The sequence below is a fragment of the Ranitomeya imitator genome, chromosome 5 (genome assembly GCF_032444005.1).
Source record: "Ranitomeya imitator isolate aRanImi1 chromosome 5, aRanImi1.pri, whole genome shotgun sequence".
Classification (NCBI taxonomy): domain Eukaryota; kingdom Metazoa; phylum Chordata; class Amphibia; order Anura; family Dendrobatidae; genus Ranitomeya; species Ranitomeya imitator.
Genome location: NC_091286.1, coordinates 582158987 through 582184546, shown reverse-complemented (window position 1 = coordinate 582184546; position 25560 = coordinate 582158987). Strand labels below are relative to the sequence as shown.

General features: G+C 45.3%; 1 protein-coding gene across 2 annotated transcripts in view; it reads right to left on the bottom strand.

Moving 5' to 3' along the window:
* The window catches only part of LOC138638520 (galactose-3-O-sulfotransferase 2-like), a 132316-nt gene that overhangs the window by 38156 nt on the left and 68600 nt on the right, over nt 1-25560 (bottom strand). Inside the window, exons 2-3 of one of the 2 annotated variants that reach the window (XM_069727890.1) lie at nt 24269-24376; nt 15165-15675 (exon numbers count right to left, since the gene is read on the bottom strand). In XM_069727890.1, coding sequence (XP_069583991.1) covers nt 15165-15675; nt 24269-24376 — 619 coding nt within the window. The remainder of the gene's footprint in view (nt 1-15164; nt 15676-24268; nt 24377-25560) is intronic. The other variant, XM_069727891.1, reaches the window with a different exon arrangement.

Below are 25560 nucleotides of genomic sequence, written 5' to 3'. Positions count from 1 at the left end.
CGCCAGCTGTTCCCCTGCTGTGTAGCTTGCAACGTGACCTGCAAACGCCACGCAGGCACATGAACTGAAATTGAAGGGAGCCTGCCCCCCACCCCCCCAGGTGTTTCTATGTATAACAGCCACCTTGTACAGCAGTACTGCTGCATTTGTACAAGGTGGCTGACTTTTTCTCCTTGCACACGTGGAACTCAACAAGTACAAAATGTGTCTCATTACAGACCATTACAATGTCCCTGAGGTGTGACTTTCCTTTTTAATGACACGCAGCACCCCCATTGTTAGCGCTGCCCGTCTCCTGACATCATTGGTTGGCTGGCTGTGCCTGTGCGTCCCCCCTGCCCGACACAACGCCCCCCGTTGTCTCATATATTTTGACTGCGAGGGTGTGATTGATGGGCACGAGCAGTGCATATGTTCCCCTGTTTTCACTCCCCTCCTTCCGCCTTCTTCTGACTGTGCGGCCTCATGGCCGCGGCATGCGATAAGGGATCAGCTGAGGCCGCCCAGTCTGAAGCAGGTGTAAGGACATGTGTGAGCGGCGAACATATTTACTGCACAAGGCCACGAATCCCAGCACCGCAGTGTGACTTTAGGAAAAGCCACTGTGGGTCTGGGATTTATGGCCATCGTTAACCGCACCGGCCAACATGAAATGAGGTCATGAGACGGCCTGCACTAACAGGGTATTGCCAAGGGATAACACAAGAGCGCAGTTTCCTGTACTGCAAATAACAACGGTAAGGAATCTGCGCACAGCACCTAGGTGTAAATTTGTACACCTGTGCTGCGTCTCCTTAAAAAGACTAGTAGTCACGCCTCCACTACTGTTTGACAGTATAATGGGCTAAATAGTGTACGTGTTTAATTCAGCGTGTGCAAGGAGCAAAATTAAATAGAGCAACCTTTGACTTGTGCATCATTAATGCTGTTCAAGGTGTGGCTCTTGTACCTTGCAACACCTGAGGGGGGGGGTTAAAGGTAACCTTGGAAATTGGTTCAACTAGGCTTCGGCCTACACTCTGCTCCTCTACTCCTCCTGCTGACCCTGGGCTCAAACACCGCTAGTTTTTGCCCGGAAATGCTAGCTGCACAGAGAAAAACACCAGCCAATGTGTTAGTGGGGTTCAGCAACGCCAGCTGTTCCCCCGCTGTGTAGCCGGCATCGTGTCCAGCACAAGCCACGCTGGCACAACCGACCAAAAGCTGCCACCAGTGCAGGCTTCGGCCTACACTTTGCTCCTCTCCTCCTCCTCCTGCTGACCCTGGGCTCAAACACCGCTAGTTTTTGCCCGGAAATGCTAGCTGCACAGAGAAAAACACCAGCCAATGTGTTAGTGGGGTTCAGCAACGCCAGCTGTTCCCCCGCTGTGTAGCCGGCATCGTGTCCAGCACAAGCCACGCTGGCACAACCGACCAAAAGCTACCACCAGTGCAGGCTTCGGCCTACACTTTGCTCCTCTCCTCCTCCTCCTGCTGACCCTGGGCTCAAACACCGCTAGTTTTTGCCCGGAAATGCTAGCTGCACAGAGAAAAACACCAGCCAATGTGTTAGTGGGGTTCAGCACCGCCAGCTGTTCCCCTGCTGTGCAGCTTGCAACGTGACCTGCAAACGCCACGCAGGCACATGAACTGAAATTGAAGGGAGCCTGCCCCCCACCCACAGGTGTTTCTATGTATAACAGCCACCTTGTACAGCAGTACTGCTGCATTTGTACGAGGTGGCTGACTTTTTCTCCTTGCCCACGTGGAACTCAACACGTACAAAATGTGTCTCATTAGAGACCATTACAATGTCCCTGAGGTGTGACTTTCCTTTGTAATGACACGCAGCACCACCCTTGTTAGCGCTGCCCGTCTTTTGACATCATTGGTTAGCTGGCTGCGCCTGTGCATCTCCCCTGCTCGAAACAACGCCCCTCGGTGTCTTATTTTTTTGGACAGCGAGGGTGTGATTGATGGGCATGTGCAGTGCATATGTTTGCCTGTGTTCACTCATCTCCTTCCGCCTTCTTCAGACTGGGTGTCCTCATGGCCTCGGCAGGCGATAAGGGATCAGATGAGGCCGTCCAGTCTGAAGCAGGTGTAAGGACATGTGTGAGCGGCAAACATATTTACTGCACCAGGGCACGAATCCCAGCACCGCAGTGTGATTTTTTAAAAACACACTGTGGGTCTGGGATTCATGTCCATCGCTAACCGCAACGGCCAACATGAAATGAGGTCATAAGACAGGAAGCGCTCACAGCGCATGGCCAAAGGATCACAAGAGCGCAGACTCCTGTACAGCAACTAACAACGCTCAGGAAGCTGCGCCCATGCAAAAAGGTGTTTTCGACACCTGTGCTGCTTTTCTTTAAAAAGACAAGTCACGCCTCCACTACTGTTAAACAGTATAATGGGCTAAATAGTCTACGTGTTGCATTCAGCTTGTGCAAGTAGACAAATTAATAGAGCAACCTTTTACTTGTGCAGCATTAATGCTGCAGAAGGAGTGGCTCTTGTTCTTTGTAACACCTGAGGGGGGGTTAAAGGTAACCTTTGAAATTGGTTCAACTAGGCTTCGGCCTACACTTTGCTCCTCTCCTCCTCCTCCTGCTGACCCTGGGCTCTAACAACGCTAGTTTTTGCCCGGAAATGCTAGCTGCACAGAGAAAAACACCAGCCAATGTGTTAGTGGGGTTCAGCAACGCCAGCTGTTCCCCCGCTGTGTAGCCGGCATCGTGTCCAGCACAAGCCACGCTGGCACAACCGACCAAAAGCTGCCACCAGTGCAGGCTTCGGCCTACACTTTGCTCCTCTCCTCCTCCTCCTGCTGACCCTGGGCTCAAACACCGCTAGTTTTTGCCCGGAAATGCTAGCTGCACAGAGAAAAACACCAGCCAATGTGTTAGTGGGGTTCAGCACCGCCAGCTGTTCCCCTGCTGTGCAGCTTGCAACGTGACCTGCAAACGCCACGCAGGCACATGAACTGAAATTGAAGGGAGCCTGGCCCCCACCCCCAGGTGTTTCTATGTATAACAGCCACCTTGTACAGCAGTACTGCTGCATTTGTACAAGGTGGCTGATGTTTTCTCCTTGCCCACGTGGAACTCAACACGTACAAAATGTGTCTCTTTGAGACCATTCCACTGTCCCTGAGGTGTGACTTTCCTTTCTAATGATACGCAGCACCCCCCTTGGTAGCGCTTCCCGTCTTCTGACATCATTGGTTGGCTACTTGCGCCTGTTCGTCCGCCCTGCCTGAATAAAATGCTCCTCGTTGTCTTAATTATTTTGACTGCGAGGGTGTGATTGATGGGCACGAGCAGTGCATATCTTCGCCTGTCTTAACTCATCTCCTTCAGCCTTCTTCAGACTGTGCAGCCTCATGGCCGCGGCATGCAAGAAGGGATCAGCAGAGGCCGCCCAGTCTGAAGCAGGTGTAAGGACGTGTGTGAGCGGCCAAAATATTTACTGCTCAAGGCCACGAATCCCAGCACCGCAGTGTGGCTTTATGAAAAGACACTGTGGGTCTGGGATTTATGGCCATCGTTAACCGCACCGGCCAACATGAAATGATGTCATAAGATGGGCAGCGCTAACAGGGCATTGCCAAGGGATAACACAAGAGCGCAGACTCCTGTACAGCAAATAACAACGCTCAGGAAGCTGCTCCAAGCACCAAGGCGTTATTTTGGACACCTGTGCTGCGTCTCATCAAAAAACCAAGTCACGCATCCACTACAGTTTGACTGTAGAATGGGGTAAATTGTGTATGTCTTTCATTCAGCGTGTGCAAGTAGACAAATTAATAGAGCAACCTTTCACTTGTGCAGCATTAATACTGCACAAGGTGTGTCTCTTGTACTTTGTAACACCTGAGGGGGGGGGTTAAAGGTTTCCTTTGAAATTGGTTCAACTAAGCTTCGGCCTACACTCTGCTCCTCTCCTCCTCCTCCTGCTTCAACACGGGCTCTAACATCGCTAGTTTTTGCCCGCAAGTGCTAGCTGCACAGAGAAAAACACACGCCATTGTGTTAGTGGGGTTCAGCAACGCCAGCTGTTCCCCCAGTGTGTAGCCGGCAAAGTGTCCTGCAAACGCAACGCAGACACAAAGCTGCCTCCAGTGCAGGCTTCGGCCTACACTCATCTCCCCCTGCTTACCCTTTGCTCCAACACCGCTAGTTGGGGCTCTAGGAAGACAATCTTTAATAGGCAAGGCAACGCATCCGGGTTCCAGCACCGCCAGCTGGTTCTCGGCAGTGTTTTTGTCACAGGTACTCCCTCGTGCCAAGCCTGGTTTCAGCACCGTCAGCTGTTTCCGGGTTGTGTCAAGCTCACTGAGACACCTATGCTTGCCTCGTCGTGGTGCGGTCGGGTTAGCCAACTCCAGGGTGCCTCCAGTTTAGGAGCTTCCTATGTGGGCTGCGTGAACTGGTAGTCAAGGCTGGTTCTGTAGTGCCAGTAGGCCCAGCTCCCCCTGTAGGACTGTTGGGGTTCGGTAACTGCGGCTGCCTCGCGGCCTAGCTGTTCTCTCCTCTCCTGTGGACCTTCGGGTCCACCACCTGGTTCCAGCACCGTCAGCTGGTTCCGGGCCGAGCCTTTGGCTTAGGTGCCTCCTCCTGGGTATCCGAGTTCCGCCAACGCCAGGCGGTCCTTGGTAGTGCTTTTAAGCGCGGGCACCTACAGCTTAGTAACCGGGTTCCAGCACCGTCAGCTGGTCCTCGGTCGTGCCATTGGCTCTTGCACACTGGGGCAACGCATCCGGGTTCCAGCACCGCCAGCTGGTTCTCGGCAGTGTTCTTGTCACAGGTACTCCCTCGTGCCAAGCCTGGTTTCAGCACCGTCAGCTGTTTCCGGGTTGTGTCAACTTCACTGAGACACCTATGCTTGCCTCGTCGTGGTGCGGTCGGGTTAGCCAACTCCAGGGTGCCTCCAGTTTAGGAGCTTCCTATGTGGGCTGCGTGAACTGGTAGTCAAGGCTGGTTCTGTAGTGCCAGTAGGCCCAGCTCCCCCTGTAGGACTGTTGGGGTTCGGTAACTGCGGCTGCCTCGCGGCCTAGCTGTTCTCTCCTCTCCTGTGGACCTTCGGGTCCACCACCTGGTTCCAGCACCGTCAGCTGGTTCCGGGCCGAGCCTTTGGCTTAGGTGCCTCCTCCTGGGTATCCGAGTTCCGCCAACGCCAGGCGGTCCTTGGTAGTGCTTTTAAGCGCGGGCACCTACAGCTTAGTAACCGGGTTCCAGCACCGTCAGCTGGTCCTCGGTCGTGCCATTGGCTCTTGCACACTGGGGCAACGCATCCGGGTTCCAGCACCGCCAGCTGGTTCTCGGCAGTGTTCTTGTCACAGGTACTCCCTCGTGCCAAGCCTGGTTTCAGCACCGTCAGCTGTTTCCGGGTTGTGTCAACTTCACTGAGACACCTATGCTTGCCTCGTCGTGGTGCGGTCGGGTTAGCCAACTCCAGGGTGCCTCCAGTTTAGGAGCTTCCTATGTGGGCTGCGTGAACTGGTAGTCAAGGCTGGTTCTGTAGTGCCAGTAGGCCCAGCTCCCCCTGTAGGACTGTTGGGGTTCGGTAACTGCGGCTGCCTCGCGGCCTAGCTGTTCTCTCCTCTCCTGTGGACCTTCGGGTCCACCACCTGGTTCCAGCACCGTCAGCTGGTTCCGGGCCGAGCCTTTGGCTTAGGTGCCTCCTCCTGGGTATCCGAGTTCCGCCAACGCCAGGCGGTCCTTGGTAGTGCTTTTAAGCGCGGGCACCTACAGCTTAGTAACCGGGTTCCAGCACCGTCAGCTGGTCCTCGGTCGTGCCATTGGCTCTTGCACACTGGGGCAACGCATCCGGGTTCCAGCACCGCCAGCTGGTTCTCGGCAGTGTTCTTGTCACAGGTACTCCCTCGTGCCAAGCCTGGTTTCAGCACCGTCAGCTGTTTCCGGGTTGTGTCAACTTCACTGAGACACCTATGCTTGCCTCGTCGTGGTGCGGTCGGGTTAGCCAACTCCAGGGTGCCTCCAGTTTAGGAGCTTCCTATGTGGGCTGCGTGAACTGGTAGTCAAGGCTGGTTCTGTAGTGCCAGTAGGCCCAGCTCCCCCTGTAGGACTGTTGGGGTTCGGTAACTGCGGCTGCCTCGCGGCCTAGCTGTTCTCTCCTCTCCTGTGGACCTTCGGGTCCACCACCTGGTTCCAGCACCGTCAGCTGGTTCCGGGCCGAGCCTTTGGCTTAGGTGCCTCCTCCTGGGTATCCGAGTTCCGCCAACGCCAGGCGGTCCTTGGTAGTGCTTTTAAGCGCGGGCACCTACAGCTTAGTAACCGGGTTCCAGCACCGTCAGCTGGTCCTCGGTCGTGCCATTGGCTCTTGCACACTGGGGCAACGCATCCGGGTTCCAGCACCGCCAGCTGGTTCTCGGCAGTGTTCTTGTCACAGGTACTCCCTCGTGCCAAGCCTGGTTTCAGCACCGTCAGCTGTTTCCGGGTTGTGTCAACTTCACTGAGACACCTATGCTTGCCTCGTCGTGGTGCGGTCGGGTTAGCCAACTCCAGGGTGCCTCCAGTTTAGGAGCTTCCTATGTGGGCTGCGTGAACTGGTAGTCAAGGCTGGTTCTGTAGTGCCAGTAGGCCCAGCTCCCCCTGTAGGACTGTTGGGGTTCGGTAACTGCGGCTGCCTCGCGGCCTAGCTGTTCTCTCCTCTCCTGTGGACCTTCGGGTCCACCACCTGGTTCCAGCACCGTCAGCTGGTTCCGGGCCGAGCCTTTGGCTTAGGTGCCTCCTCCTGGGTATCCGAGTTCCGCCAACGCCAGGCGGTCCTTGGTAGTGCTTTTAAGCGCGGGCACCTACAGCTTAGTAACCGGGTTCCAGCACCGTCAGCTGGTCCTCGGTCGTGCCATTGGCTCTTGCACACTGGGGCAACGCATCCGGGTTCCAGCACCGCCAGCTGGTTCTCGGCAGTGTTTTTGTCACAGGTACTCCCTCGTGCCAAGCCTGGTTTCAGCACCGTCAGCTGTTTCCGGGTTGTGTCAAGCTCACTGAGACACCTATGCTTGCCTCGTCGTGGTGCGGTCGGGTTAGCCAACTCCAGGGTGCCTCCAGTTTAGGAGCTTCCTATGTGGGCTGCGTGAACTGGTAGTCAAGGCTGGTTCTGTAGTGCCAGTAGGCCCAGCTCCCCCTGTAGGACTGTTGGGGTTCGGTAACTGCGGCTGCCTCGCGGCCTAGCTGTTCTCTCCTCTCCTGTGGGCCTTCGGGTCCACCACCTGGTTCCAGCACCGTCAGCTGGTTCTCGGCAGTGTCTTTTGCTCTTGTACCTTCTGCTCCCCATCCTGGTTCCAGTACCGTCAGCTGGTTCCGGGCAGAGCCTTTGGCTTAGGTGCCTCCTTCTGGGTATCCAAGTTCCACCAACGTCAGGTGGTCCTTGGTAGTGCTTTCAGGCACGGGTACCTCCTGCTTAGTAACCGGGTTCCAGTAACGTCAGCTGGTCCTCGGTAGTTCCATTGGCTCTTGGACCTTCGGCTACCCATCCGGGTTCCAGTACCGTCAGCTGGTTCTCGGCAGTGTCTTTTGCTCTTGTACCTTCTGCTCCCCATCCTGGTTCCAGTAACGTCAGCTGGTTCCGGGCAGAGCCTTTGGCTTAGGTGCCTCCTTCTGGGTATCCGAGTTCCGTCAACGTCAGGCGGTCCTTGGTAGTGCTTTTTAGCACGGGTACCTCCTGCTTAGTAACCGGGTTCCAGTAACGTCAGCTGGTCCTCGGTAGTTCCATAGGCTCTTGAACCTTCGGGTAGCCATCCGAGTTCCAGTTCCATCAGCTGGTTCTTGGCATTTTCTCAGCCTTCTTGTACCTTCTGCTACATTTCCAAGTTGAAGACCCTAACGTCGACGACCCGGAAGACCACCACGATGACGACGACACGGAAGACCACCCCGATGACGACGACGACGACGGCGGAGATGACGACACTGGAGACGACGACCCTGGAGACGACAACATGGAAGACCGAGAAGCAGAAGAACAAGAGGCTGCAGAACAAAGAGCAGAAGAACATTAAGCATAAGACTTAATATCAGAGCAAAAGATATTATCTAAATTATATGCAGAAGAAGACTAAGCAGTGTATGGGGGTGAGTCCGTTCCTCCTCGTGGTGCCCCTGGATAAAGCCTGATGCTGCAGGCCAAACTGAACGCGGACAAATGTAACTTTTGTGACTGGCAGAACGGAAGGTGTAATCTTCAAACTTTTATAGATAACAACTACGGGAATGCCTGTCACAAATGAGAATATGATGAAGAAGTAGAATAGGAAGAATAATAACAGTGGAATAAAAAGAATATGTAGAATAAGAAGAATAATAATAGTTGAATAAAATGAATATGAAGAATGTAATAAAAAAAAAAAAATAGGTAGAAGATGAAGAAGAAGATGAATAAGGTGAAGAAGTTGATGTCAAAGATGCTGATGATGATGAAGATGAAAGTGTGGGAAAAGAAAAAAAAAAAGAAAAAAAAGAAGGGGAAGGGCGTGGAATAGTGAAACATCAATATCTGACAAAATAAAAAAAAAATTTACATAGTCAATATCTTTGTCACTCCGAACGTCTTAAAAAAAAACAAAAAACATGCTATTCTATTTGATTGGGATAAACCTCTATGACTTTAATGTCTCCGCCACCTCCCCAAATACATCCGGCATTATTCTTAGTTGTTTTCCTTCATGTAGAATGAACCTACAAGGAAAGAAAGGGTTTATTTTAATTCCGATATTTTGGTCCCATTGACTTGCATTGGGATCGGGTATCGGTATCGGCGATATCCGATATTTTTTGAATATCGGCCGATCCAAACCGATACCGATACTTTCCGATATCGGAAGGTATCGCTCAACACTATTTGTAAGACAAAACCAGGAGTGGGTGATAAATACAGAAGTGGTGCATATGTTTCTATTATACTTTTCCTCTCATTGCTCCACTCCTGGTTTTGGCTTATAAATATGGATGTAAAATACTGACCAAATACTGCTAGTGTGACCGTGGCCATAGTGCAACGAAATGAGGATATTTCTTCCCTTTGCAGTTGAAGCAGGACCAAGACCCCAGTCAATATCTGGATAGTTAAACCCTCCTATAATCATTACTGCTGCAGTCTATGTAGCCCACACCTCCGATATTGCAGCCGACCTTCCAACTCCTCAGGGATGTTGAGTGGGGTCACTTCTAACATGCAGACATACTCTTCCTCCTTTCAGTAAAAATATAAAGCTTCAGGGCACTAGACAGTTAAACACTTTGCTCCTTTATCCCTACTGTAAGCCTGGTCAGTGATTAATCAGGTGTTTGGCTGACACCTCCAAATATCTTATGCAAGGATACCCACGATAACTACATCAAAAACGCATATGAGCTGGTGGATCCAGAATCTGACAAGGAAATTAGACCAACTCCTAGCCTACAAGAAGGAGATCTCATCTATTTAAAAAACAAAGAGGCTCATCATGACCACTGGCCAATGGGTCTTATCACCAAGGTTGTACCCAGCAATGATGGAAAGACTCGGAAGGTAGAAGTCAAGGTGGAAAAAGGGGTTTCAACTCGAATGTTCTTTCGCCCAGTCACTGAACTTTTGCTACTTTTACTGAAGGAGGATGTTGCATGAACTGAACATTGTTGCTGGACTCCGTCACGGCAGGGAGCATACTTCCTCATACCCCAGCCATGTTAGGATATAAAACGCTCTGTGTGTACCTGGACTAGAACACAACTCTGTGGATTAAACCTTACAATTGGATTGTTAGGTTGGTGGAAGAGTTGGCTTGGCTTGTTGTGGCTTCCCCAACCCGAAGATGGGTTTTTCTACTGAACTTATATTAATTTATTTTTATTTTTATTCAAGGACTACGCATCATCGTTCAAGTATGGACTTGAATTGTGGCATTATTATTGCATATTGTTTTTCTCTCTCTCTTTTCAGGTTCCATGTCGGCGTTGGACAGCAATGACTTGTCACGTCATACAGAGACATTGTGAAATCTGAAGATTTCAGACGAGGAATATTGTGTCCCATGAATGGGAACAACTTGTTATGTATTTTCTATAGTATGCATTTAATGCTGCTGTTGCTATGGAGAAGCAAAAGAAAAAAGGAAGGCACTCACCTTTACCAAAAGTGGAAGTCTTTATTTCATGGATAAAAAAGCATAGGCTGGGGAGCAATGCAGAGAGTGCGGACAACGGCCGTTTCGCGCTTCAACGGGTTTTGGGACCCATTGTCCGCACTCTCTGCATTACTCCTAAGCCCAAGCTTTTTTCTTTTGCTGTGTCATTGGCCTTTATATTCATACAGGATTGAGCACCCATGCCTTGGGGTGTGTGGCGTTAATATAGTGTTTAAATGGTCTCTGCAGAGTTGTTTAAGAGACCATGGTGCTGCAGCAGTGCCGAATTTGCTTTTCTCTGTTGTTGGACTGTTGCTATGGAGAAGCTCTGCCCTCTGAAGTTTGTTCCTGTGTCTCTCCTGTAGTTGATGATGTTAGCCCTTGCTCCTCCCTTCTTCTTCATTATCAGTTGCTGTAGCCATCTTTGGATACACAGGTATACTTCTCTGTTTGGGATTACTCTTTCCACCTGCTGCATTGTGCTTAATACAAGATTTCAGAGAATATCAACTCTTTTTCCTGGACTCTTATTACAAGTCACTGCCAGCTGCGTTGGCACTATCTGAGGATAACATCGAACAAAGTCCAGCTCACCATGATCGACATCCTTGGAGACTCGGAGCACGGAACCGCTGTGTCAGGGCGTAGAAAATCAAAGAAGAAATGAGGAATCATGATTATGGGTGCTTGGTCACCAGAAACGCGTTGATATCGCTTTTTATCCTTTGTAATTGCTGATGTTTTTATCCTCCACTGAATATATTTTCAAGTGAATAAAGAAAGAAGTTTTTTTCACTACCTCGTTGAGCTGGATTCCTCATTTCTTCTTTGACTATCTGAGGATGCCTGGCATGCGAGTGCAACAATCATACAGTTATCTAAAGGATTGATAGCTAAGGATTTAGAGACTCATACTGCCTTGAAGAGTCAGAATAGGGGGAGACTTTATTTATCATATTTTTCAGACTATAAGACTCACTTTTTTCCCAAAAAATTTGGGGAGGAAATGGGGGTGCATCTTAGAGTTGGAATATACTTACAAATAATGTGGCAGCATCAGGAGTCAGGCGATTCTGCAGCGGTCTCGGTCCAATGTTGCAGGGGCAACAATCGCACCCCATTACCAGGCTGGTGCGGCAAGCTGTGATTTTTGACAAATCACAGTTGTCATCAACCCCAACTACCATTGGCCACTGCTCCAGGACAATCGGGAAAAGCAAGGCAAAGTGCCATATTTGGCACATCACTTCTTTGGCATCTCTGGGCTTGTATTTTTAGGTTGGGATGGACTCAATAACCTTGGACCTTACCAGCCTGACAATATCAGCTCGCAGCTGTATGCTTTTCCGTGGCTGGTTATCAAAAATAGGGAGCTCCTGCTTTGTTTTTTAAATGTATTTATTATGTTAAACAAGGCTATAAATACCCATTAATGCCACATGAAAGGCACTAAAGGGTTAAAGTGTATATGTAGGGGAGGTGGAACATTACTTTACTGAACTCTTTGCTTTGAGCAACTTCCTGTTTTTCTCTGCTGCCTGTACCTATGATATGTTTGTTTAGATGCATTTTTTGAGTGAGTTTACGCTGCATAAACGTACTTTCACACAGGCTTGAAAAAACCGACGTTCAAAGGATCCATAGGCTCAAATGTTCGTAAAAACATATATACAGACTATATATATATACATATATATATATATGCCATTGAGACACATATATATATATATTAATATTTCATACAGCGCTAGATAGCAGAAAAGCCGGTAATTCAATTGCCGGCTTTTCCTATCTCCTTCCAAAACCCGACATGATATGAGACATGGTTTACACACAGTAAAGCATCTCATATCCCTTCTTTTATTACATATTCCTCTTTAGTAATGTTAGAAGTGTATGTGTGTAAAATTTGGTGTCTCTAGCTATTAAATGAAAGGGTTAAATCGCAAAAAAAATTGGCGTGGGCTCCCACGCAATTTTCTCCGCCAGAGTGGGAAAGCCAGTGACTGAGGGCAGCTATTAATAGCCTGGAGAGGGTCCATGGTTATTGTTCCCCCCAGGCTAAAAACATCTGCCCCCAGCCACCCCAGAAACTTAGCCTCTCTCTTCCCACTCCCGTGTAGCGGTGGGATATGGGGTAATGAAGGGTTAATGTCACCTTGCTATTGTAAAGTGACATTAAGCCAGATTAATAATGGAGAGGCGTCAATTATGACACCTATCCATTATTAATCCAATAGTATGAAATGGTTAATAAAGCACACACACATTATTACAAAGTATTTTAATGAAATAAAGACACAGGTTGCTTTAATATTTTTTATACTCTTAATCCACCTGAAGACCCTTGTCACCTGAAACAAAGTTAAACAAAACAAACAACTATATGTCATACCTTCAGTCGATCAGTCATGTCCCACGCTGTAAATCCATCTGAAGGGGTTAACTAATTTTACAAGCAGAAGCCTGCTAATGCATCCGCCCCTGCCTTTAAAAACCCGGGGAATGAATGGAATGCAGGGGAATGTACTGTAGTTACCTCGAGTCGCGGTGATGCGCCCTCTGCTGGATGTCCTCATATGAACTCGAGCCTGGGAACTTTTCAGCGCCGATAGTGGGCATTTAACCCCTCTGATGCCGTTGTCAGTAGTGACAGTGACATAGAGGGGCATCACGCAGGGACGGGGGCTCCCTGCGCTCTCCCACCGGAATAATGCGATGCAATCGCGTTGTTCCGGTGTTCCGGAAGGAGTCCCCGGATCTAAGATGGCCACGGGGCCCCTCTTCATCACCCCCTTAGTTAGGGAAAAATAATAAAATTTAAAAAAATGTATTTATTTCCATTTTCCCTTTAGGGTTAGGGCTAGGGTTAGGGCTAGGGCTAGGATTAGGGTTAGGGATGGAGTTAGGGTTGGGGTTAGGGTTGGGGTTAGGGTTGGGTTTAGGTTTAGGGTTTGGGCTAAAGTTAGGGTTGGGGCTAAAGTTAAGGTTAGGGTTGGGGCTAAAGTTAGGGTTGGGGCTAAACTTAGGGTTAGGGTTGGGGCTAAACTTAGGGTTTGGATTACATTTACGGTTGGGATTAGGGTTGGGATTAGGGTTAGGGGTGTGGTTATGGTTATGGTTGGGACTAGGGTTATGGTTGTGTTTGGGATAGGGCTTCAGTTAGAATTGGGGGTTTCCACGGTTTAGGCACATCAGGGGCTCTCCAAACGTGACATGGCGTCCGATCTCAATTCCAGCCAATTCTGCGTCGAAAAACTAAAACAGTGCTCCTTCCCTTCCAAGCTCTCCCGTGTGCGCAAACAGGGGTTTACCCCCACATATGGAGTATCAGCGTACTCAGGACAAATTGGACAACAAATTTTGGGGTCCAATTTCTCCTGATACCCTTGGGAAAATAAAAAACCGGGGCGAAAAGCATTTTTGTGGGAAAAAAAGATTTTTTATTTTAATGGCTCTGTGTTATAAACTGTAGTGAAATGCTTGGGGGTTCAAGGTTCTCACAACACATCTAGATAAGTTCCTTGGGGGTCTAGTTTCCAATGTGGGGTCACTTGTGGGGGGTTTCTACTGTTTAGGTACATCAGGGGCTCTGCAAATGCAATGTGACGCCTGCAGACCAATCCATCTAAGTTTGCATTCCAAACAGCGCTCCTTCCCTTCCTAGCTCTGCCCAAACAGTGGTTCCCCCCACATATGGGATATCAGCGTACTCAGGACAAATTGGACAACAACTTTAGCAGTCCAATTTCTCCTGTTACCCTTGGGGAAAAAAAATTGCGGGCTGAAAGATTATTTTGTGGAAAGAAAAAATGATTTTTTAATTTTCACAGCTCTACATTATAAACTTTAGTGAAACCACATATCTAGATAAGTTCCTTATGGGGTCTTCTTTCCAAAATGGGGTCACCAGTGGGGGTTTCCACTGTTTAGGCACATCAGGGGCTCTCCAAAAGCAACACGTGTCCGATCTCAATTCCAGCCAATTTTGCATTGAAAAGTCAAACTGCGCTCCTTCCCTTCCGACCTCTGCCATGCGCACAAACAGTGGTTTACCCCCAGATATGGTGTATCGGCGTACTCAGGACAAATTGTACAATGACGTTTGTGGTCCAATTTCTCCTGTTACCCTTGGTAAAATAAAACAAATTGGATCTGAAGTAAAAATTTTGTGAAAAAAAAGTTAAATGTTCAATTTTTTTTTAAACATTCCAAAAATTCCTGTGAAGCACCTGAAGGGTTAATAACCTTTTTGAATGTGGTTTTGTGTACCTTGAGGGGTGCAGTTTTTAGAATGGTGTCAATTTGGGGCATTTTAAGTCATATAGACCCCTCAAAGTCACTTCAAGTGTGAGGTGGTCCCTAAAAAAAATGGTTTTGCAAATTTTATTGTAAAAATGAGAAATCACTGGTCAATTTTTAACCCTTTTAACTTCCTAACAAAAAAATGATGTTTCCAAAATTGTGTTAATGTAAAGCAGACATGTGGGTAATGTTATTTATTTACTATTTCGTATGATATAGCTCTCTAATTTAAGGGCATAAAAACTAAAAGTTTAAAAATTGCAAAATTTTCAACATTTTCGTCAAATTTCCATTTTTTTCACAAATAAACCCAAGTCAAATCGAAGAAATTTTACCACTATCATAAAGTACAATATGTCACGAGAAAACAATCTCAGAATCACCAGGATCCGTTGAAGCATTTCAGCGTTATGACCTCATAAAGTGACAGTGGTTGGAACTGAAAAAAATGGCCTGGTCAGGAAGTTGAAAACAGGCTTCGGGGTGAAAGGGTTAACCGTGCCACAAGCACTGACTGACAACAGGATCAGCATTAAAGAAATGTTATCAAAATTGCAGAAACCAGTAAAGTAAGTGATACATTGGTGGTATCACAACTCAGATGGGGCATCAAGAAGCTGTTGATAAAATCCCTTTAATGAAATTTCCTCTGTTAGTCAACCATCAACCAAAGCCAAAAGTTTAATTATTACCTGAAGTCTACTCATTTCTATTCCTTTAAATTGCAATTGAATCATTCATTACTCACCTCCGTAAACTTGAAGCGCATGTGATGACACATAATATTAAAAACCTTTTTTGTTTTTTCTGAGAATCCATTCACATAAGAAGCTCTGAAAAAACTGGGGTATGAGTAATGAGCTTGGTTAGTAGGGAAGGCAAAGGTTAAGTTGTGAAATTCTCCATAGCGGAACAGAATATTCATAATTGAGCTGCTGGCCGTCTTGTGAGTTTTTAGGAAGAAGATGTTGTTCTTGGGTTGACAAGATTTTTTGTCTTGTTCACTTCTGGCATCAGATTCCTCTGTTAAGTCTGTTTTGCTTCTCATTCTTGATTTTAAAGCCATTAACACTTCCTTCCACCTCGGCCCTTTTAATCTCTCAGACAATTGATCTTTTTGCAAATAACTCAAAAGTTCAGATGCAATATCTTGTTCTCTGATGTAGTTGTTATCACTTCTTTCGAGTCCATAAGTAACTCCGTCTCCATTATTGAAAGGTAATAGCTTTGAGATGAAAGGAATCTCATGTATAGTATACCTGCATGAGAATAAAATAACTTTTGAGGCTAATTATTAAAACAGTAATAGTCATATAAGTGACAGGAATATGTCGGATAAATTTACACATTGAATACAATGCAATATATTCTGGTTTGGCCTATTATCCTTAACTATGTGGCAAGATTTGTTAAAGGGTTGGACTTTGACTTATATTATAGCTTCCTTTAATGGGTGGCACTAGAGACTCTGGGTTTTTTGCAGATAAAAAATTCCTGTGCGTTTTTAGTGCATTTCAGTGGTGAAAACGCATCAAAATTGCATGTAATCCGCACCTAAGTATATCAATAAGGTTGCGTCAAAGCCAAATACCAGGAAATATGAGAAATAAAGCAGTTTTATTTTATCATTTCATGACCTTTGACATACCTGTATGTCATGGTCGGGAAGGGGTTTTTGACCTTTGACATATGGGTATGTCATGGCAATTGTGCACGACACAGGAGCTGTGTCTGCATGATAGCCACTGGGAGCTTGGCTTAAGTGATAACTCCATATGTGCAAATTAATAGTGGTTTTTTCACATTATAGAAAGAGTGAGGTCATAAAACTATAATAATATGACTAGATCACAATGTAAATTATAGTGATCCAAAATATGAATGGGAAAAAAACAGTTTGAATCCCAAGAATGGGTTGAACGCAGTATAAAAAGTGAAAGCGTACTTGTGTGCACTCAGCATGAGGAATACCAAGCATATAGGTAGCAGCGGTGGGGGAGAAACATTGAAACAGAAAACTACTGTTTAGTTTGCAAGAATTTAAAATAAGAATGTGGTAAGTAAAAGGGACCCTGTCAGCAGGATTGTGCTCAGTAGCCTACAGAAAGTGTCAGGTCGGTACCATTATACTGATTACAATGATACCTTGGTTGATGAAATCTGTCTTGTGGTTGTTGTTTAATCTTTATTTTCAGTTTTCAGTTAATGAGATTCTCGTGCTCTGGGGCGGCCTGTGAGCGTGGCTGTGGGTGGCATTTGGTGGGGCTTTATGTGGTGCTCTACTTATATATTAATAAGTATGGCTTATGACAGGTCACTGATCCCTGAGTGACCTGCTCCCTATTTTACATAATGCAGTGTCTCAGGAAATTTATGTGACAAAATCAAATGAAAATATGGATATTATAGCTCGTATCATGCTACAGCGCAGGTGCCACCTGTATTATTCATTTCACTTTTTTTCAAACAATAAGACATGCAGTATGTAAAATAGGGGGCAGGTGACTGAGGGATCAGTGACCTGTCATAAGCCATACAGATGAATATGTAAGCAGAGCACAACATGAAGACCCCCCACACAGCCCCGTCCCGGAGCATGAGAATCTCATTAACTGAAAGCTGCAAATAAAGATTAAACAACAACCACAAGACGGAATTCAGCACCCCAGGTATCATTTTAATCAGTATAACAGCGCCAACCTGACAGTTTCTGTAGGTTACTCAGCACAATCCTGCTCAGTTTAAGAACATATGGAGGAAAATATAAAAAAGAGCATCTTCATTTTATGTGTTTTATGTTACTAAGAATAGAGAACAACATTACTATGCCCAACTGTACTAAAACAATTGGTATTAGTTAGCATAATAATTAGACTTGAACCCTTGTTGTAGATATAAACATACCAATTTTAAGAATAATTACATATTAAATAATTACATAAAAAAAATTGTTATTAATATAAATTGCAGTGCAATAAAAACCTAACGCCACATGTTCACAATAGAGTTTATGGTGGTGGAAGGAGGAATAATTAATTAGTTAAATATTTCAGATGTCTAAGCAGTAACATTTCTCCTTGTGGACAGTGACATACCGGCTCTGGCATGCCAAGGTCAAGGAGGATTATTCGCCATGCAATGCTCCTCTGAGAAATGTAATATGCCAATTGCCTCTTCAGAGAGGAGGACTTGAGCTCTATATCGCCACCTGTTGGAAGCAACAATCCTACATGTCACTATTGACCCTTTAAAGGGGCTTCGAAATATGATTTGGGATAAAAGATTTGGCTTTCATCCTAAATCACATTCCAAGGCCTTCTTCCTCTCTGAAGAGACAATTTGCATATTAAAAGTGTCAAAGATTTCGTTAATGTCAAATGGCTTAAGGGTATTTTATTTATAAAGACAAAAAAAATTCTATTTAATTGTTATATACAGTTATTAATGCTGATAAGTATATGCTCAATTGGGATAATGTGCAACACTATATAGTCTTTTTTATGAACCAGTGGCGTCATAAGCCATGCTGTAAAAAACTTTTTACGATGTTTGATCTGTGGGTGCTTAGTGTTTTACGTGAAGATTGCATTGTTGGACGCATACTATTTTGTGCAAGGACATTATATCACATAAGTGACATCAGTAGTTTTACAGGTAAGAAAGCATTTGATACAAAAAAAAATTCTGTTTGCGGAGAACTCTGTTTCATGTTACACTGAAACACCCCATTCTGTGATTCTCTGATTATAGAAGGATTTTTGCAGTTCACTTTCCTTGTTTGTAGCCAGCTAGATGCTATTATATTTCTAATTGTGAGGGCCCTTCCGAAAAGTCAGTTCTGGATTCTAGGGAGATGTGTATCCAATATGAGGTCACCCAGTAAGATATGCCAGTGTTCTTGTAAGCTATCACACATCCTTTGTTGGTTGCACTAAAAGTAGGTAGCAATTACATTGAACTCATACCTATTGGATGTAGGGTTTATTGTTTTAGATAAAAGCATTTCTCGACTAACATCCTTTGTATCATGGAAGGCTTGTCTTATTAGCCCTTCAGAATAGTTCTGTACATGGAATTGGCTGCGTAAAATGTTGGCTTCTGTCAAAAAATCCAAATCTAACGTACAATTTTTTTCAAACTCTCTTGAATTGATTCACACATATATTTCTTAGACAGTTATGATAATATTTACTATTACAGTGAATATAGATATTAGGGTCTACAATATTAAAAATATTTTTTAGTATAATTGCATTGATTCAAGTCAAAAATTGCGATATCCATAAAATCTATGGAATGTGTATTATGGCTGGAATAGAAAGAAATACCCCAGCTATTGTCATTGAGGCTATTAATGATGGGCTCTATATTATCCTGGGAGATGTCCCATATAAAGAACACGTCATGAATAAACCCTTTGTACAGAACTAGATTTTTGGCTAATGGGTTATTAGAAATAAAGGCTTCTTCAAACAATTCCTTAAAGTGATTTGCATATGTCGGTGCTACCCTCGAGCCCATCGCTGTCCCACGCATTTGATGAAATAATTTTCTCAGGAAAGTGAAGTCATTATTTTTACAAATGAAGGACAACCCTAACATAATAAATTCTTTTTTGATCAGCTGAAAGTCTTGAATCTCTTGATAAAAATTCCTGAAAACGCAGTACTCCAATATTGTGTTCAATATTTGAATATAAGGCAGATACATCCATTGTTAAAAATATATGAGTTACACCACTCAATATTACAAATGATGCTAATGAGATGTGTTGAGTCTTTAATACAGCTAGGTAGCTAGAGGATGTGAAACTTCATCATCTTGTCAATGTAAGAGAACAGGTTACTGATGAGGGACCCTATGCCCAAAATGATTTTGTGAGGCTCTTGTGGATATTTGTTAAATGATAATCAAAAGGAATTGTAGGGAATCTATTAATTAGAGAATTATTTTCTTTTTTATTTAGAATATTTTAGCTACCACTTTATCAACTGTGACCAGTGGGGTACCGCAGGGGTCGGTATTGGGACCTGTTCTCTTCAACATATTCATTAATGATCTGGTAGAAGGTTTACACAGTAAAATATCGATATTTGCAGATGATACAAAACTATGTAAAGCAGTTAATACAAGAGAAGATAGTATTCTGCTACAGATGGATCTGGATAGGTTGGAAACTTGGACTGAAAGGTGGCAGATGAGGTTTAACAATGATAAATGTAAGGTTATACACATGGGAAGAAGGAATCAATGTCACCATTACACACTGAACGGGAAACCACTGGGTAAATCTGACAGGGAGAAGGACTTGGGGATCCTAGTTAATGATAAACTTACCTGGAGCAGCCAGTGCCAGGCAGCAGCTGCCAAGGCAAACAGGATCATGGGGTGCATTAAAAGAGGTCTGGATACACATGATGAGAGCATTATACTGCCTCTGTACAAATCCCTAGTTAGACCGCACATGGAGTACTGTGTCCAGTTTTGGGCACCGGTGCTCAGGAAGGATATAATGGAACTAGAGAGAGTACAAAGGAGGGCAACAAAATTAATAAAGGGGATGGGAGAACTACAATACCTAGATAGATTAGCAAAATTAGGATTATTTAGTCTAGAAAAAGACGACTGAGGGGCGATCTAATAACCATGTATAAGTATATAAGGGGACAATACAAATATCTCGCTGAGGATCTGTTTATACCAAGGAAGGTGACGGGCACAAGGGGGCATTCTTTGCGTCTGGAGGAGAGAAGGTTTTTCCACCAACATAGAAGAGGATTCTTTACTGTTAGGGCAGTGAGAATCTGGAATTGCTTGTCTGAGGAGGTGGTGATGGCGAACTCAGTCGAGGGGTTCAAGAGAGGCCTGGATGTCTTCCTGGGGCCGAACAATATTGTATCATACAATTATTAGGTTCTAATAATATAAACAAAAGTGTCCAAAAACATAATAATACTGCTCACAGGGTTCCTCCACCAGGATAGGAAATCCCGCAGAAAGCATATATGGGGTGTGGAAAGCTAGCACTAACCCAAGGGATACAAAAGTATCAGAACACACCACTCAGGGATAATATTTATAAAAGTAACAAATTTTATTAAAGATATACACATCTTAAAAACATAACAATAACAATAAACAAAAAAAGTAACAAGAGGAAGGATGATACCCGAGTATAGTGCACAAAAATCAGAGAGAAAGGTAGAACATAAAACAGGTTATGGGAATGAGGTAGAAATCCACAGTCTCCGTACTGGCCGATGTAGATGATTAACCTATTACTAGCCACCATCAAAAGTGCAAGTGCATAGAGAAATAGTAGTTATTGATACATACCCATAAAGTCCACTGTCCTAACTCTCAAGGGAAGCCCCGACGCGCGTTTCGCGTTCTTGCTTTGTCAAGGGGAGAAAAGTTGTGCGTGCTATGTCTCTGATAGATCCCCAGTTTATAAAGGGCGCTAATTACCACCGCCGCCAATGCAGCGTCGCGCATGGCACCGCCGCCCCCGGGGTCTCAGCTGCTTATTAGGTTCTGTAGAAGGACGTAAATCTGGGGATTTATTATGATGGAATATAGGCTGAACTGGATGGACAAATGTCTTTTTTCGGCCTTACTAACTATGTTATTATATTGGGAAATGATATATGGAAAAGGATTGGAATAAATGTCCTAGTAATATTTAGAATATTCAGAATCAAACATAATCCTATCAGCATCCTTGCAGTAATTTCCCAAATTTTGATTCACTATCCCACATCCCCCCCTTGTCAGCAGATCTGATGACAATGTTAGTGTTATCATGGAGGGATTTTAGGGAATTCCTCTCATAAGTAGTAAGCTTTTTAGTAGGAAGCCTGAGTGAAGGTAGTGAGGATTTGAATTTGCTTAGTACTAAGTCACTGAAAGTGTTGATATATTTTAATATATTAACCTTCAGGCTATGTGCACACGTTCAGGATTTTTAGCTTTTTTTTGCGCTTTTTTGCTATAAAAACGCTAAAAAACGCTTACTATTTATTAGAATTCAATCCACAATTTTTGTGCACATGCTGCGTTTTTTCTGCATAACACTGACTAAAACTGAATGTGCCGCTGTTAGAGACTACATTATCCTATTGTTACTGAGGCAAGTGATGTAACATATATTGCATTATAACCTCCACTTTCACCCCCATCATTATCAAGGGAAACTATCAGAAGAAACCGCCAGGTGGGCACTTCCCAGCGGTTTATGCTACCCTGACAGTGAGAGCCAGGAGCCTCAGACAGCCTGTGACAGCTGTACTCACAACGCCCAAGAGCTGGGCAAGAAAACAACAAAACCACGGAGCTGGAGTGAGCAGAACGCTATGTGGTGAGTGTACTGACAGGACCTGTGATCACGTGACCACAGGGGGCAGGGCTTAGCATCCTGTTGATGGAGAATGCACGATACTACAGGGACACTGAGCAGAGGAGACGAGAAAGGGGGTAACCGGACACCAGGGAAAGGATGGGGCACCATAGGGAGACGCAATCCAAGACAAGCCGAGGTCAGTAAGGCTTCTTTCACACTTGCATCGGTACGGGTCCATTGCTAATTTGGCACGACGTGGGCAGCGGATGCAGTTTTTCAACGCATCCGCTGCCCATTCTAAAGTCCGGGTAGGAGGGGGCGGGGTTCCAGCCAAGCATGTGCGGTAGGAAATGGCAGACGCGACATACAAAAAAAGTTCCCTTGAACGTTTTTTCGTGCTGATGGTCCACCACAACACAACGCATCCAGTGCACGACAGATGCGACATATGGTCATACATCGCGATTAGTGTTGAGCATTCCGATACTGCAAATATCGGGTATCGGCCGATATTCACTGTATCGGAATTCCGATACTGAGTTCCGATATTTTTGCGATATCGGATAGCGGAATCGGAAGTTCCCATAGTGCAATGATGCACTATAATGGAGTGTGGGAGGTGCGTGGGTGGAGACTGCGTGTGTGTGTGTGCGGGCGGAGTCTGTGCGTGACCATGGGGTCTCTGTGCGGCTTGCGGGGGCTCTGTGCGGGCTTACCGAGGCTCTGTGTGGGCTTGCCGGGGCTCTGTGAGGGCTTGCTGGGGCTCTGTGCAGCTTGCGGAGGCTCTGTGCGGACTTGCCGTGGCTCTGTGTGGGCTTGCCGAGGCTCTGTGCGGGCTTGCCAGGGCTCTGTGCGGCTTGTGGGGGCTCTGTGCGGGCTTGCCGGGGCTCTGTGTGGCTTGCGGGGGCTTTGTGCGGGCTTGCCGGGGCTCTATGTGGCTTGCGGGGGCTCTGTGCAGGCTTTCCGGGGCTCTGTGCGGCTTGCGGGGCTCTGTGTGGGCTTGCCGGGGCTACAAATCCCATCGGACGATGCCTGCAACAGTGACAGTGATTGACACATTAGCCAATGATGGGAGAGTAGTAGTCCCATCATTCGGCTAATGTGTTGAATGTAAAAAAAAAAAAAATACTACATACATCAGGGGTGTCAAATTGCATTCCTCGAGCCCCCGGCAAGCCCGCACTGAGCCCCGGCAAGCCCGCACAAAGCCCCCGCAAGCCACACAGAGCCCCGGCAAGCCCGCACAGAGCCCTCTCAAGCCGCACAGAGCCCCGGCAAGCCCGCACAGAGCCCGGCAAGCCCGTACAGAGCCCTGACAAGCCCTCACAGAGCCCAGGCAGGCCGCACAGAGCCCCGAGATGCCCGTACAGATCCCTGGTTGGCCCGCACAGCCCCCGCCGCACACGCAGACACGCACAGTGTCCGCCCACGCACCGCCCACACTCTTCCCCCCTCCGGAACAGGATGTAGAAGGACAGAAAGGGCTTATTTACATTCCGATATTTGTGTCCCATTGACTTGCATTGGTATTGGGTATCGATATCCGATATTTTTTGTATATCGGCCGATCCAATCCGATACCAATACTTCTTGATATCGGAAGGTATCGCTCAACACTAGTCACGATCCGTCGGCAATACAAGTCTATGGGCAAAAAATAAGTCCTGCGGGCATATTTGCAGGATCCATTTTTTCCCCAAAGTCACGCATTGCGACAGACGTCACACAATGCAAGTGTGAAAGTAGCCTTAACGAGAGAGGTAACGTGGTACACAAGGAGCAGGCTAATCAAGAATAGTCAGGGACATAGCAGGAGTCACAAAACCGGAGAAATATATAACATTTAATTTGTTTCTCAAAACTTTCCACCACATGTAGTTAACCCAGGTAGAATATCAAATCAACCAGAAATGTTGCATAAGAATTAAGTTTCCATTATTTTTATGCACTATTATACCCATGACATAGAGACGATAATGCCATGTTGATTGGCAGGTAATCGCAGTGAAAAGAACTTTTAGAGATAAAAGCCTTATATCCTGTAGCTTAGTAGAGCTGGAGTTCTGGGTTCAAATCTCACCAAGGACGATATCTGCAAGGCGTTTGTATGTTCTCCCAGTGTGGCTTTATTCCCACACTGTAAAGTCATACTGAATTTAGATTGTGAGCCCCAATGGGAACAGTGATGATGATGACTGTAAAGCACTGTGGAATTAATGGAGCTATATATTTGAGTAAAATAAATAAATCAATATATAAAGAAGTCCAGAAATGTCATCCAAGGCAGAAGAAAAGATTTAATGACAAAACTCATTATTTTTTTCTGCACATACTTTACTTAACATGATAACGTTCTGTGCTTCCTGTTATTTGTTTTTATTGTATTTTTTCAACATTAAATGTTTTCGAGCTGTGACCCTACCCTACACTCTATATTATGTATGCTGACTTTGTTGTCTTTGTGATAGATATTTATTTTAGTATTAGACATTTGAAAACAATTATTCTCTCACCTTTCTGACTCGCTTGTTTTCAGAATTTGTAAAGCCAAAAACAATACTATTGTAATTAGTAAAATAACTCCGGAAATTTTCAAGCACTGAATGTTCCTGCAGATGAACCTGAAAGACAACCCAAAATGTATTAAGCCAATTTTATAACACATTTGTAAAAAAGTCTTCTGTGGGTAATTTCACTCTACAATCTTTAGTGCAAATGACTACAAAGTTGCAGGAAGTTCATAGGTGTCAACTTGATGGAATGATACTTTCTTTAGCCAATGCTTGTTTATGATGCAAGTAAAGCCCACATCCTAGCAATACATTCTCAACCCTTTAACCACTTAACCCCCAAGGGTGGTTTGCACGTTAATGACCCGGCCAATTTTTACAATTCTGACAACTGTCCCTTTATGAGGTTATAACTCTGGAACGCTTCAACGGATCTTGGCGATTCTGAGACTGTTTTCTCAAGACATATTATACTTCATGAAAGTGGTAAAATTTCTTCGATATAACTTGCATTTATTTGTGTAAAAAACAGACATTTGGCGAAATTTTGGAAAATTTTGCTATTTTCAAACTTTGAATTTTTGTGCCTTTAAAACAGAGAAATATGTCGCACAATATAGTTAATAAATAACATTTTCCACAAGTCTACTTTACATCAGAGCAATATTGGAAACAATTTTTTTTTGTTAGGAAGTTATAAGGGTTAAAAGTTGACCAGCGATTTCTCATATTTACAACAAAATTTACAAAACCATTTTTTAGGGACCACCTCACATTTGAAGTCACATTTAGGGGTCTATATGGCAGAAAATACCCAAAAGTGACACCATTCTAAAAACTGCACTGCGGAAGCTGATCAAAACCACATTCAAGAAGTTTATTAACCCTTCAGGTGCTTCACAGGAGCAGAAGCAATGTGGAATGAAAAAATGAACATTTAACTTTTTAGTAACGAAAATGATCTTTTAGCAACAATTTTTTTATTTTTCCAAGGGTAACAGAAGAAATTGGACCACGAAAGTTGTTGTCAAATTTGTCCTGAGGACGTTGATACCCCATATGTGAAGGGGGGGGGGACCACTGTTTGGGCGCACGGCAGGGCTCGGAAGGGAAGGAGTGCCGTTTGATTTTTTCAACCTAATATTGGCTGAAAAGAAAAAGCTAAAGGAAAAAAAGCAAATAGGGAGAAAAAAATACCTGTGAAGGAAAAGTCTAAAACAGCAGACCCTAGCTCTGATAAGTGGTCCGCGTCACTTATCAAAGTTCGGCGGCTGCTGGGTGTGCGAATGGGATGT